A 14,957-nucleotide genomic window follows, 5' to 3' on the forward strand; every position below is an offset into this window, starting at 1 on the left:
TCCCATTTCATGGATGAAGAGTTTGAGGAGGAGCGAGGGGTGAGTGGAAGGAGGAGGCTAGGGTGGTCCCTAGTTTGGGGGCCACTCCGATTTAGGGAACTATGCAAACACTGCCAGTGGGTCTGAGTGTCTCCGCAGGGCTGGTGTCTGGGGTGGAAGTCAGAGAGTAGAGGTGTGTGGGGGTGTGCGCTTGAGGGTGCGTGCCTGTGGGAAGGGACTTTCGATGGGCGGAAATACAGCGCAGTTACGAGATGTGTCACCTTTCCTAATCCCAGAGTGGGGGCCGTGGTTTGTGGTGAGAGCAAGGGGCCCTCTTGGACGCCCGGCTGACCCGAGTCACAGTGACCCCCGTGCCCTCCTTGCGGCCCTGGAGCGTGACATCCCAGGCTGTCGAGTGGGGCTGACATCTTCAGAAACAGCAAAAGTCAAAAACAGCGGGGAGGACTCGTGATCCCCAAAAGGTCCCATTTCCTGACAGCCTGTGAAGGTGAACTGTTTTAAGGCCGTTTGGGATGACTTTTTAGGGTGACCTGGTTTGGCCTGGTTCCGCGTGTCTCGATCTTCCGAAAGGCCTCTCTTTGTCACTGATGGCCTGGCTTTCTTGGCAGAGGCAGTGGGACTGAGGAAGCCACGTCCTGGGGGGAAGCGTTCTGTCTGGGATGGCCTCAGGGACTTCTCTGCAAAATGAGGGACTTGGCTCTTCAAGGAGCTGTGGATGTTTGGGGGTCTTGGCCCGCTCCCCCCGCCGTAGCAAAGGCTAGTGGTCCACCTTCCTTGGCTCCATCAGGGACCTAACACTGAGTCTGGCCGTCAGGAAGCTGCTGGGATTTGGAACCATCCACCCAGGGCCAGGGAAAGGTCATGGCGACAGCTTTCAGTGACTTATTTGCATCTTGGATCATGTTCTAAAATAGCTTGATTTCTGAGAGCCATTTAAATACTGATAAGTGGGCATTTTCGTCAATAGAACGACAAATAAGGCGCGACATTAACATTATCTTTTCGGCGCACATGTGAGGGTGCATTCAGGGAGGGCTGGCTGGGGCCTGGGTTGCCAGTCAGGTGACACGGAGAAGGGGGATGTTCTTGGATGAACCAAAGGCAACACATCCCTCCCTCCAAACAGGCAGCTGCCCTCTTTGTTATCCTGAAGGAGTCTTCATCTAAATCTCTTTGTCACCTTGCATGGAGGATTTTTTTTTTTTAACCTCTCAGGGCTTCAGAGACTGAGGCTTATTGGTACTGACAGCCCCTGATTATTTAAAATCCTGGAGGCCAGGCTGTCTGCTGTTCTGGTCCGCGGAGAGTTCAGCCGGCTGGCCCTGGCTGAGTGCTCTGGGGCTGGGGCTCTGAGGGCCACAGGGAATAGCCAGTCTCCCTTTCAAGCTAAAACAGTCAACAGAAATTAAAAAAAAACAAGCAATATCCCCTTTATTCTTCCCTCTTATGCCCCCAGCCAGCAGCGCCTCCCTGCTGGAATTCAAATCTAATTCTGTGACAATAGCCTTGTAACTTTAAGCACAGAAATGTTGCATTCTAAGGTGGGGCCAGAGTCTGCCTTCCCAGGAGGGGCTGTGGGGACGCAGCAGGAGCACTTACCAGGTTGTTCCCGCGCCTCCTTGTCGGGGAGAGGGGAGGGCTCCGAGGGAGGAGTGGAGGGGATCACCGTTACCTAGTAACAGCCGCATCCAGCGATGGGACGGCGGCTGGAGGAAAGATGTTTCCACGGGCACCTGGACAGCCTCTCTGTGCCCCTCCCCAAGCTCGGGAGCTCTTGCGGTGCTCTGTGGGGTCCCCCTGCAGAGTTCCTCACCGTGGGGTGCCTTTCCCGCTCCCGCCCAGTGTGTGCGCATGCGTGTGTGAGCATGTCCGTGGTCCAGCATGAGCACGGAGGTGATGGGAGGGCAGAGGCTCCAGACTGGGATTCCAGATCTCTTGGAAGTCACCCTCTACTTTCAAGTAGAAACTTTGCCCTTGGGCTGATGGCTGCAGCGACCAGGTTTGCCCAAAGTTGCCCAAATTGGCCCTGATTTGAAATATCCCATTTTGCTTGGGAAGCTTGTCACCTGTTTTTTTTCCCCCCTGAAAGCCCCAAATTGGGATGAATGTCTCTCACATGAGACTTTAATCTGAGCTGAAAACGTATATTTAGGAGAGTAACTCAGGCCTCCTCACTATCATTTTAGACTCATTGGGGGCGATTTCCCATCCTTTCCTGAGAGCATCTCCTAAATGGGGGAGGAAAGAGTGTGGGGGAGCAGGGTCCCCAAGCGGGAGGATAGGCTTCCAACCGATGCTGGGGAAGACGAAGGTTTTAGGAGATGGATCAGTCCACCCTCAGCCTTGTCCCAGGGTCTCATTCATCCTGGGGAGACCCAGCTCACTGTTGGTGATGTTCACTGCCCTGTGTCCTGATCGGGGATCTCTTTTTATTGATGATTGATTAATCAAAGTGTAGTTGATGTACAGTATTATATGTTACAGGTGTACAATATAGTGATTCACAGTTTTTAAAGGTAATGTTCCATTTAGAGTTATTATACAGTGTGAGCTATAGCTCCCCGTGTTGTACCATAGATCCTTGTAGCTTCTTTATTTTATACATTGTAGTTTGTACCTCTTAATCCTCTCCCCCGATCTTGCCCCTCCCTGCTCCTCTCTCCCCACTGGTAACCACTAATTTGTTCCCTAGATCTGTGAGTCTGCTTCTGTTTGGTTAAGGAACATTTTTCATGTCATTTTCCCACCAATCCTTGCTCCCGCCCCCTCCCTTAACCTCTGCAGCTCATGGAAATTTTGCAAATTCCCTTTCCATGGTGATGTCATGCTTTAATATCTCTGGGTACAGAGGTGGAGAGATACAGTGATTTCTCTGCTGCTCCGAGTTACCTCTAATGGTGTTTGTCCTCTGGTAGAGGAGGGAGGACCAGGTACTTCAAGAAATCCCTCCTCTCGGGCATCCTGTTTCCTTGCCCTATGACACCCTTCAGCAAAGGGTGCAGCAACTTCCATAAAACAGAAATTCCTGCCACGTGTCTTTGTGGAGCACAAAGACATTTAAGGTCTGTCTTCACCTGACGCTGGAGTAATAATGCCCTTCCTTGGCAGCGTTCGCGGTCCCTGGGTGGAGAAGATTTCGCAGTGAACTGTCTCACTCACCCACCAACCTCCTTGGAAGGTCACGGAGGGATCATGGGCTTGCCTTGCAAGTAGGGGAGCTGGTCCAGAGGGGAAAGAGTTAACACGTGCCCAGCAAACAGAAGCCCGTCCTTGTCCTCCAAGAGGGTGTCCCTTAAGGCTGGTCTGCTCCAGTGTCCTCTTCCTTAGACTGGAAAGAAGTCCTCACTTTATTTCCAAGACCACACTCTAGACCCATTTCTGCCATTCATTTTTTTTCCTTTTTTTTTTTTTAACTGCTTAGCAGTTAGATGTGAAAAGTATCTCCTTGAATGATGCTGTTTATTTCATTTTTCAGTTTTATGAAGTAGAATTATTACAACTTGACTGCACATACACAATATATTGCATGTAAATATACATGTATACACAATATACTGCACATACATTTTATTACTTTACACATATGTACCAATCATTGTTTCTAAGAGCAGGTTAGAGCTTTAGCTTTTGAAACTTACACAGTTATCAAAGGAATACAGCCAAGCACAAAATAAGAATCAACAGAATACAGCAATCCAGTCATAAGGAAAGTCAAATGTGCTTACACATATTCAAGAAATCAATCATGTAAGTTATAAATAATAAGTTGTTCATTTGTGTCCCTTTTTTTTTTAGGTTCCACATGTAAGTGATACCATATGGCATTTTCCTTTCTCTTTCCATCTGCGGTTCATTTTTAAGGTCTGCAGTGATCAAATTGGCTTTCTTTTCAATCAGTGCGTTCATTCAGTTACTCAGCAATTATTTTTTTCAGCATCTATTACGTGCCTGGAGGGACAAATATGTGTCAGAAATGTTCTGTAGGTCCCAGAATTAGCCAGAGTTCTTCATTTTTATCTTGGGAGGGGGGAAATTGGAAAGATCCTCAAGGAAGGTGATGAAAAGATTAAGAAAGGCGATTAGGGCTCCCTCCATCCGGAGAGGAGGTGGGCAGGTGTCCCGCCCATGGCCACCAGGTGTGAGGAGCTTTTCGGTGAATGGTCCTGTGTTATTCTCCAGTTTGCTTAGGAGGAAGACCATCAGCAGTATGCTTCTTGTTTGTTTGTTTGTTTAAATTACCTACCACACACCAGATTAGATGAGTTTTATGCACATTATGCACTCACATTTTTATGACTGAGAACCGTGTGTCAGTTACCACCCTGGGGGGCAAGGTGAGTGAGGCCAAGCCCCTGTTCTAATAGAGTTTGGAGGTCATCTCGTTTTGTCTTTCTCATAACCCTGGGAGGTAGATATTTCTAGTCTTTCATAGAGAATGAGGTCAAGACTAAAAGAAATTAAACGGTTTAGCCAAATTCAGGCTGGAGGTTTAAGTCCAAGGTTACTTTACCCCAAAGCCCAATATTATATACCCCTTCCCCACGGGCAAAAAATAACCCCCTCGGTGTCAGGACAAAGGCACTAGACACCAGCCAGTCAGTGTACATTTGTTGGGAGGCTTGTCTGTGCTCAATAACATATTACGTAAGAGAGTTGTGTCACGCAGACGGAATGTGTCTCAAGTCTCAGAAGAAGAGTGGAGTTTTTCTGTGACCTTGCGTGATAGTTCTGAGGCTAAAGGGAGTGCCTTCCAGGGAAAAGGATGAGACAGGCAGAAGTGAATAGAGGCGGGGACTGCAGGAGACCTGTGGGAATGAAGGATGGTGTCTGAACCAGAGGGTTCAGTCCGGGAGTGATGGTGGATGGTGTTGGATGGATGCAGCAAAGCGCATCTCTCAGGACTGTGAGATCAGGAAGGGGGCGCTTCAGTTTGGAGTCACTGGTAAAACTGCAGACTTTTAAGTAGGGCAGCTCCGTATAAGTGATGGTGTTTCGTCGCGCATCTGGGGTGGGGCGCAGGGTAGCTCACCAGGCAGAGCCTGGAACCAGGCTGGCCGACATGTGTGCCTGCTTTTGGTGGTGGTACCAAAGGCAAGTTCATGTGCCCAGCATACCATGAGACCAAACAAATTGAAACATCGGAGTTTGGAGCAGAGAAAGGTTGATTGCAAGGGCTGAGCAAGGAGGACGGGGCGGCTCATGCCCAAGAAAGTCCCGAACTCCCTGAAGGGTTTCAGCAAAGCATGTTTAAATGTTTAAAGGCAGGTAAGGGAGGGGGTCGCAGGGTGGTGATCAGCTCTGCACAGTCCTCTGATTGGGTGATGGTGAGGTAACAAGGAGGTCAACACCATCAACCCCCAGGGCCAGAAGGTCTGGGGCCACTTGCTCTCCATCATCAAGTAGTTAATTTCTTCCCTCGGGTGGTGGTTTTAGCATCTGAAAAACTCAGGAAATATACAGGAGATACTGTTATCTGGGTCCTTCCCAGAGGAGCTGCCACAGAGGATGCGGGGGCGGGGTCTGACCCTGGAAGCCCAGCACCACGCGGTCCTGCTCGGTGACAGTGGCAGTGGAGAAGGAGGGACAGACGTTTCACATGTTCTTCTTAAGGTCAGTGTGAAACCTTAGAGCTCACTGGTCAGCGGGAGGGGCAGGAAGGGTTTGGGGTGATCTTTGCTTGAGGATGGGGGGAGGGGAAGGTCAATTCGGATGCCCTTGGACTCCGTTCTGCCTTGACAGCCTAACTCAAACTCTCTCTCTCCTTCTGCTTCTTGTCCTGGCCTTTGGGAAGTGCTCACAATGCCCACATGCAGCCTGCAATTGGAGGGCTTTCCTGGCTCTGGTCCCAGGACTGGGAGGTGTCGGGTCTTGGGAAAACCAGTGTGCGGGGGGGGGGGGCTGGTAAACCCTCAGACAGTGCAGGCACGGAAGGTGAGCTGGGTTTGGCTCTTCCCCCGGTCCCTATGGCAGAGCTGAGCTGCTCGCTGCAGGCAGAGACGCTCCCCAGCTGCTGTGGCCCCCAGTCCTTGAGCCCCTGGTCTCCTGATAGCCCGTGGCCCTTTTGGTGTTGTCTAATTTCATTATTTTGAATACAGGAGATTTACAGATGCACACTTTAATGGGGTTACACTTTTTATATGAATATACTTGCACATCAGATCCAATCATTTGTTCATTCTTCCTTCGACACATATGTAAAATAATTATTCTATATATTATGCAAATGTGTTAATACTTTCTTTGTGCCAGACACTGTGCTGGCCCCCTGGGATACAGCTGAGGTTAGTCATCTCTGCTCTCAGGCAGCAGACAGTCTGCTAAGTGGATGCAAATAAGACAAACGGGCAAATTCGTAGTGTTTTCTGAGTGTGTGATGGAGAAGTCAAGCAAGGTAAGAGGGACTGGGAATGCTGGGAGAAGGAGATAGTTGGAATTCTACATATGATGGTCCAGTGACACCTGGATGGAGACTCAAAGGAAAGGGAGGATGAGCCAGGTGGGAATCTGAGGAAGAGCCTTGCAGGTAGAGGAAACAGCAAGTGCAAAGGCCCTGGGGTGGAACGTTAGGAGGCCACGTGGCTGGAGCTATGGAGTGAGGGCAGAGCAAGAGGTGACTGGGACAGAGGCAACGAGGGAGGAGCATGGGTCACACAGACCACTCAGGGCTTTGCAGCCACTGTAGGGACTTTGGCTTTTAATCTGAGAGAAATGAGAAGCCTCGGGGGTGGCCTGAGCAGGAACTCATAGGCTCTGACTTCTGTTTATCAGGATCACTTTGGTTACTCTTTTGAGGATAAGATAAGGATGAGAGAAGACAGGAAGGGACTGGTGGGGAAAGCAGGTAATAAGGTAAGTGAGAGGCGATGGGGCCTTTCGGCGACATAGGTGTGGAGGTGGTGGAGGGCAGGATACATTTTGCAGCTGGAGTAGGAGAAAGAGACACGTTCAGCATGACTCTGCTAGAATGTCGGTTCCAACCTCGTGCCTGCAAACCACAGTCATCACTCTGTGGGTAGCCATTGCGGCAACTGTGCCCTGAGGGTGTTGCCTAAATGCAGACCCCGTGGTGGGGGGAATATAACACTGTTTCTTCATTTGTGCGCACCCGTGTGCATGGGGGGTGTGCGCGCATGTGCGGTGCCTGTCCAATTGGATGCCCACAACCTTGGCACTGACTCCATCAACCCAGGCCAGCACCTCGGCTCCTCCAGCTCTGGCCAGCTATGTACACACCAGAGACAGCCAGCCCCCCTCGCCACCCCCTGCCACGGCATTTTGCGTGTACATTTTGCAGGTGCTGCCCTCCACCTAATTATCCACCCACTTCCTTTCCCAACCCCCTTCTTTTTGGAAGTTGTAAAAAGATGAGACAGCAGATGTGAGCCCAGTCTTATCAGTAATCCATAAACCACCAGGCATAGCCCGCTCATCGCTCAAGCTTTATGAAAAGTTAAAATTAAATCAGGGCCACGTTATTAAGCTAAGTGATTTTTTTGCTGGATTCGGATGAATTCCTGTGTGTGCCACATCGTTTGCTGGAATTGTGCCTGGGGTGCCTGTGGGCTCTGAACACACATCCACCAGCTATTAGTGCAAATGGATCTGCTTCCAATGGGGCACCTGAGGTTTCCCCGCCCTGGGATGCTGGCACTGGAGGCAGAAGCCTCATGCTTGTGGCTCTGGGTCCTCCGGTGCCCACAGACCTTAAACAGCAGGTGGGGAGACAGGAAAAAAGAAAAGACACGAGGCGGCAGATGGTATGCCTGCCTGTGTGGTGATGGATTCGAGTTTCAGAGGGAGATCGGTGGGGGACCCCCTTCTTTTCAGGGGTCAGGGAGGTCGACAGTGTATTCTGAGAATGCTGAGTTCTGGGGATGCTGTGAAGCAGAATTGGTGATCTATGCTCTCAGCCTCCAGACAGGCGTTCGGGAGCCCCGGGCTGGCTCGGAGGGTGGCTGTTGGAGGCGGTTTCTTATGTCCATTCCCTTGCTTCCTTGGCGTTCTTTCCTTTTGAAACGCTGGTGAGTTAGTTGGTTCGGCATTCTAAAATCCAAAAATTTGTTGGGCAGGTCAGATAGATGTTCGGGAAACAGGTTGGAGAAGGGAGGACATCTTTTAGGACTCCGATGCTCACGTTCTGCCTGGGGCGGTGAAACAGCCAGTTCGGGGTGAGTCTCAACTTTATAAACTGAGGCTGTGTGGCTTTAGGGGACTGACTTTCTAAGTTCCAGTTTCCTTCTGGGTCCCAATAAAATAAGAATGAAGTAATCCCTCCTAGGACAGTTGCTGGGGAGAGATGAACTGTGTATTTAAATCATCCGGCTGGGATTCGGCCTGGATGAGATGATGGGTCAGTGTTCACTGCACATCCTTTCTGGACTGGGAAGGAGAGAGGCCCGGGGTCATTGGCAGGGTTGCCCCCGGGGCCGAGTCCCTGCCCTGCCTGGGTGGCTCCTGTGCCATGACGGGGTGGTCCAGTTCCTCTCTGTTCCAGAACCCCAGCTCTTCTCCGGTTCCAATACCAGCGCAGGGGGAATCGGGAAGAAGATTTTGTTTGAAGGGGGCGTTTTCTGAAGGATCTCATCTTGGCGTGGATTGGCACATTTGCTTCTGCATTCACGGCTTCATTTTTGTCTTGGACTTTGTACTGCAAGACATTGTGTGAGGCTCAGGAGCCAGAGAAAGTGACATTTGTCACTCTGGCTGCGAGTCGTGGAGAGCTTGTAAATTCAGCAAAAGGTTGATGCTTTCAGACCTCGCCTTTGTGGATAAATAGCCACACACAGATATGACTTTTTTTTTTTAGGGGCATCTTAATGTCAAAATTTGCCAGTACGATTTAATTTAATTTTTGCCTGACCCCGTTCAGGATTCATTCAGTAACATTTGATGCTGTGTGCAATGTCAGTCTCTTTTTTTTTAAAGAACCGACTTGCTAAATGGAGGAAGAATTTCAATCTGTGTTTCAATGGGAGTGCTCACGATTTTATATTTTTAGGAACTCGGTTCTTCATAAATACTGGAATTTCTCAGCATCCACATCAGCTTCCGTGCGTTTTCAATTTTTGATATGTTGTGACACGTCGTTCGGTTTTAGAGAAATATAATTCGGTAGACTTTTTACAGCCATCTCCTGACATGCTTGGGGCTGTCTCTATATTTGTTCAAATTCGACTTACACCATCACGGTGTGTACGAAGACCAGTCACTTGGGAAAGTTGCATGCCCACTGTGGTCAGGGATGAAGAATGTAGAATGAGATGCTGTGCCACGTGTGTGACCTGGGGTCATGATGTCATCCCCAGCTCACGGCTGCTGGACCCTGACTGGTACCCAGGTGCCACAGGGCAAGCGCGACACTTGAGCCCTTTGGCCTTTGCTGTTCAGATGCCTCAGCCCTCACCTCGGCCCTTGAACCATCCTTTCCTGCCTAGATGGGGACAACTTATGGTATGACAGCCTGGCCACCCATCCAGGGGCCACCTTGCTTGACACTCCACCATTAGAGATTGATTTTTCTCAATTTCTCTCCAACTTCTTTTGCAATGCAAACACTTTTGTATATGTAAGGTTTTCATGCTGTGTTCACTCTTTGGGCATATGTCCAGTTGATGGTTTGGGGTTAAGTTGGGAGCCCTTTCCTGTCACGTGAGAGACACTGTAGTCTGTAACCTGTGTTCGCTCCCAAAATTCTTCATGGTCTGAAAAGATTCAGGAGCAATCATCCTCATGTCCAAGGTGGTCAACCCACATCTTCAGGGCTGCGTGTCACCCAGTCCTGCTCTTCACGGAGCTTCGTGTGCGGCCCTGGGAGCAGCAGGGGGAGATACTGCGCTGGTCCAAGGTGGCAATGTCACCGTGAAAAGGATTATGGTACCCTTTTGAAAGGCCTGCGGAGGATATTGGGAAAATTTATCTTCTCTAACCAATATATGTAATTCAGCAATTACGCCTGCACATTCTGGGGGTGCAGGGGGAGGCGGGCAAAGTGTGACAGTGACCCTGGTGACTCCTGAGTACGATCTGTCTTCAGTTTGACTGCTGCTCATCTGGCGGACCCCCTGCCCCACCTCAGGCTGGTTCTAGACCCATGCCAATGCTCAGTTTCTTTTGGACTGGAAGATCTCCAGGAAAAAGGCTTTTGTGGCAGGGGTCATTACCAAATACTGACTGTGTATAAGCAGATATGGTTATCTGTATTTTCCGATGTGGAAACTGAGGCTGAAATGTTCTGTGACTTGCCCCAGAGCTAGGATTCGTCCTGGATTCATCTGGCCACAAAGTCTTTATTCTTTTTTGCTTTACTGCGTAGTTTTGTTACTTCTCTGTAGACAGAATTAACAGCCTCTTCCTACAGAGGAACCTCCATGTCTTTTCCTATATTTTAAAGCCATTTGAGGAGTTAGGCTGAAAAGTAGACCCGGGGGATGGTAGAGGAAGAGCTCCGAGGACATCACTCGATCGGAGTGTGAGGTGCGGGGTCCCCAGTCCCCCGTCTTCCACTCAACCCTTGTGACTTAACTCGCCATTCACAGTGATACACAGAAGCCTGGGGACACTGTGGGCTAACTCATCCTCCCCATCACCACTGTCATCATCGGAGCATCTCAGGTGAACATGGGAACATGCGGCATTTGCTTTGATAGCCGATAGGACCCGGGGCATCTGGCAGCGGAATTACGGCATCTTACCTTGAACTGCTCCTGCTCTTACTCAGGGTTGTTTTGCTTATGTTCAAGGCCCCTGGAAGGCGAGAGCTGGGCCTGTAATTTTCCGTGTCTGACAGTTAACTCAGAATCCTTAAGATGCTGTATACACATACGTATTGCTAGTTTCTTCACCTGTCACTGCCAGGGATTTCAGGAGGGTGAAGAATTGTGTTGCCATGCGTGTCCTGCTGGTGGGGAGAGGAGGGAGGAGAATAAAAGGCAGGAGTGTCACTTGTCACCTTTCTTTCTGTGGGTTGGTGTCCCCAGTTAAGCCCCTTCATCCTCTGATGGGGTGGGACAACCGCCCTGGGGGGAGAGCTACCTGGGACAGCTCCCCCACAGCCCCTGAGGCGGGAGGGAAGCCGAGAGGCCTTGAGGGCCCGCGTGGGACTCCGCTGTCTATTTTGCGTATATCTACTTTCCCGAGAAAACCCAGTCGTCCTGAAGTTGCTGAGGTCAGGAATGGCCAGGCAGGCACCCGCAGCCCTGGCCCTGCTGGGGAGGACCCAGCATGGACAGAGGGTTGACTCTGTGATCAAGGGCAGTGACAAAGGCTTTCTTTGGCTCTCAGGAGTCATGCCCCCCATCCTCCAATTTAATTACGTACAAGCAAGTTGCATCTTAACGGTGAGAGGATGCCAGGTGTGACGTGCTTTCCGACTGATCATAAACACCACCGTCCTGTCCCGTCCTGTCCTGTCTTGCGGGGTCACCTTTTGTCCCACCGGGCAGGCGACTGGCCAGGGCAGTGTACTGTGAGCGTGGGCCAATTTTACGTGTTTGCTGATGAGAACTGGGGCAGGTGGATGCATGTGGTGGACAAAAAGAGAAGAGGAGAAGGGAGTCTATTGGTACCTTGAGAATGGACGTGAACTCTTCATGGAGGACCAGATAAAGTGAGCTCTCACACTGTCTCTGCAGTCCGCCCTTCCTGGGGTCTAAATCTTCCTAAATTAGTCATTCCTCTGGGGGAAGGCACTGAACCTCTCTGAGCCCCACAGAAGTGAAGCCGTCTTCTCAGGGAGAGGAAACTTTTTGACCCGTCGTCATTTATCCATGCTTCCCTGTAACTTACTTATTCAACCTGTCCATCTGGGGGTCCAGAGGGAAGAGAACAAAAAAAATCACCACCTGATCTCAACGCCAAAGCAGCGCCCAGGGAAAGAGGGTCCATTCTGCCCAAGACCTGGTACCCAGGAGATTTCCACTTGCTTCTGATCCAATAGGAGGCAAAAGGCAGAACTCAAATATTTCAAAGTATAAAGAGGAAGCTTCAAGAGAGGTGAAAATTAGCATCATCTCATCCCTCCCCACCCCCATCGAGTTCCCTGTTCTATTCGTGGAAAATGGCTTCTTCCTGCCGGTCTTGGCGAACTTGAGTCACCTTTGACCTTGACTTTCTCCAGATTCCTTCGGTGAAACCATCCTTGAAGTATATCTTGAAGCCTACAGGAAATGCCTCGGTCTTAAATGCAGATTCAGTGAGTTTTGATCAAAGTTTACACGGTGTAGCTCTCACCCAAATAAAAATACACAACCTGTCACCCCTGAATGTTCGTTCCTGCCCCCTTCTAGTCAATAACTCCTCATGGCTCTGATTTCTCTCCTGCAGAGTAGGAGATCCATGTAAGTGGGATCATACATTGTGGACTTTTATGTCTAAACTCTTCTGCTTCACATACTATTTTTGAGACTGGTCATTTTACGGGCATTGCATGGCTTTGTGTCATTGGGTTGTGTTCCATTGTCTGGATATACCGAAATGGGTTTACCTATTTGTTGACTGGTGGAGGTAGTGGGGATTGAACCCAGGACCTTGTGCGTGCTAGGCATGCGCTCCACCACTGAGCTACACTCTCCCCCGAGGGGTAGCCCAGTCTTGACTGCCTCTCTGGACTGAGAGGCGATCTTGTCACTTGCACTCCAGGCAGCCAGGTGCCGGCACTGCTCTGGTGGTTTCTGGATTTTGGTCCTGAAAACCCTTAATGACGGACACCAATAATAGAAGTGTTCAAGCTTTTGACTGATTGTGATGATAGCAGAGAAGTCTTTCTTCAGAGCAGAGTTTGTCTTTTGAAGGGAGATGGGACCCTGGCTTATTTATCATTCCCATCCAACCCTCCCCTGGTACAGGTGCAGCCGCTGAGGTTCCTTTGTGAATTCCTCGTGCTCTTCGGAGTGTGCGTTGGAAACCGCCAGCTGACCCTCCCTGACCTGGCTCGTGCCCACATCTAGGGCGCCAGCCCCCGCATCTCCTTTTTATCCCTTTCCAGCCATATCTTAGTGCTTATAGTCTCCTGAATGCAAAATTCCAAGTCATAACACCCTGCTTAAGCTGTTTCCTGGCCCTGGAAAGTGCTTTTTTGCCCATCCTCCAATGTCTGCTTGGGGAAATATGACCTCCTTGGAGCCAAGATGCTCCGGCATCCGTCCTTCGTGAGATCTTCAGGGTTGCTGTCTCCCTGCTTTGTGCTCCCACCTGCGCTTCTACATACCCACCCCTGCTGGGCTGCAGACGCCTTAATCACCTTTGTTTCCTCAGTGCCCCGCAGCCTGAAGTTCAATTTCCTTTATATTATGGGCGCAACCTACTTTTCTTACATTATCTTCACTAATTTCCCTGCTTTAACCTTGCACTCCTGCCAGAGTGGTAGGCATTCTGTACAGTACAAACATCTCTCTCCACGCCTTTGCCCACAGTGTCCTCCCTCACCTGGAATACCCTCTTCGCTTTGTCTCCTTTTTCCAACCCTTCCCGCCTTGGATTGGCTTCTCGATTCTGCTTCCTCAGGAAGGCATCCCAGGACACCGAGAGGAACGGTGTTCAGAAAGAACTCTCTCTCCTCTGAGTTATCCTTAGTGTTTCTAAATTCCTTTGTCACTCACCACATCCTTCTTAAAGGCCCACTGTCTGTTTAGAGAATTGGGACAAACACTGAGGAAGAGAGTGTAAGAGCAGGATACAGAATTTCTTGCATCCGTCCCCGTCCCACAGAGCCGTGTGGGCTGACTTCCTGGGGCTCATTCACTATTCAGAGCCTGGGGTCTCACAGGAGGGATAGCTCGGTGGACCCTGTCCTTCAGAGGTGATGCTGGGCATCATGAAAAGTGATGCAAGTGATCCTGGGTACCAATGATGGAAGGATAGACCTATTCGTGTAAATGGTGAGGAGACTTGGAAGATACTGGTCAGTTCTCTTTGGACAGATGCTCCAGCCTCCATGAGAATTGGTTCTGATTCCACCAGGTGCCTTTGGCTGGGTGGTGGAGGGCTGTGGTCCACCACCCCTGCTGAGTCTGTGGATTGTCTGGGACAGAAATAGCTCTTAGCTCTGCAGAAGTTGTCTCTGGCCCTCTGCTTCGTGTCATCCCAGCCTAGCGACCGAGAGCCTGAAGGGTTTTGAGTCATTTGGCACTGGGGCCATCAAAGCAGCCAGCAGAAAAGCCATAATCACCTCTCATGGGCTCTCGTGGGGTCTGCTGGGATTCAGGACATCCTGGCTCTGCAGAGTGAAACGCCACAGCTTGTTGGAAAGATGGTGCAGGTGCCAACGGCTTTGGTCCGGACAAACCATTTACCAAGAGCCTAAGTTAAGTGGGCAGGGGGCCAGTTTATGAAGTCTAGTGTCATTTGAAATGAACACAAACAGCGGGGGACGGAGGAGAAGCGTGAGTGTCGCTGTGTTCAAATTAGCTGTGGGAATTTTGGGTATTGTCAGTGTACTGTATTCATCTGGTATAAGCTTCATCTCAGAGATGCCCTACCTGTCCTTGGATTTTGATCGTCCCTGGAAACTGACTTTATGTTTCTTTTTCTCTAATAATGAGCCTCGTTGGAGCATCACACAGTATTTCCTTGCCTTCCTTCTTTCTCTCGCCCAAATGTAGAAATTGGCCACTGCGGGATCTGGCTAAGGTCCTTGGCCTTTCTCCTCTGCACTGTTTTAAGTTCCAGAAACCGTGTGCACGAATCCTGCTGCCAGACCTCCTCCCTGCCTGTGCGGGGGTCCAGTACCACCTGCAGTCTTTGGGCTGAGGCTGTGGGCTTCAGAATCCATGTTCGGTGGATGGCTGGGAGTGAGGTGGGAGGAGAAACCCAGAAGCCTGAGCTGACTCTGCCAAAGGAATGATCTTCTGGGACCCCTCCTTACCTAATCTCACTGGCTCCTTCGGGTCCACAGTCTGCGTCACCTCAGCGTTGTGAATTCTCATTGTCACCTCTATTTTGTTATCACTGTCATTCCCTTA

At 50.2% G+C, this 14,957-nt stretch overlaps 1 protein-coding gene across 2 annotated transcripts in view; it reads left to right on the forward strand.

Moving 5' to 3' along the window:
• Positions 1-1,938: 1,938 nt before the first annotated feature.
• Positions 1,939-14,957, forward strand: part of ZMAT4 (zinc finger matrin-type 4) — a 260,097-nt gene continuing 247,078 nt past the window's right edge. For both annotated transcript variants that reach the window (XM_072950203.1, XM_072950204.1), the window contains exon 1: positions 1,939-1,999. In XM_072950203.1, the coding sequence (XP_072806304.1) occupies positions 1,983-1,999 (17 nt within the window). In that variant the 5' untranslated portion in view covers positions 1,939-1,982. The remainder of the gene's footprint in view (positions 2,000-14,957) is intronic.

The sequence above is a fragment of the Vicugna pacos genome, chromosome 26 (genome assembly GCF_048564905.1).
Source record: "Vicugna pacos chromosome 26, VicPac4, whole genome shotgun sequence".
Lineage (NCBI taxonomy): Eukaryota > Metazoa > Chordata > Mammalia > Artiodactyla > Camelidae > Vicugna > Vicugna pacos.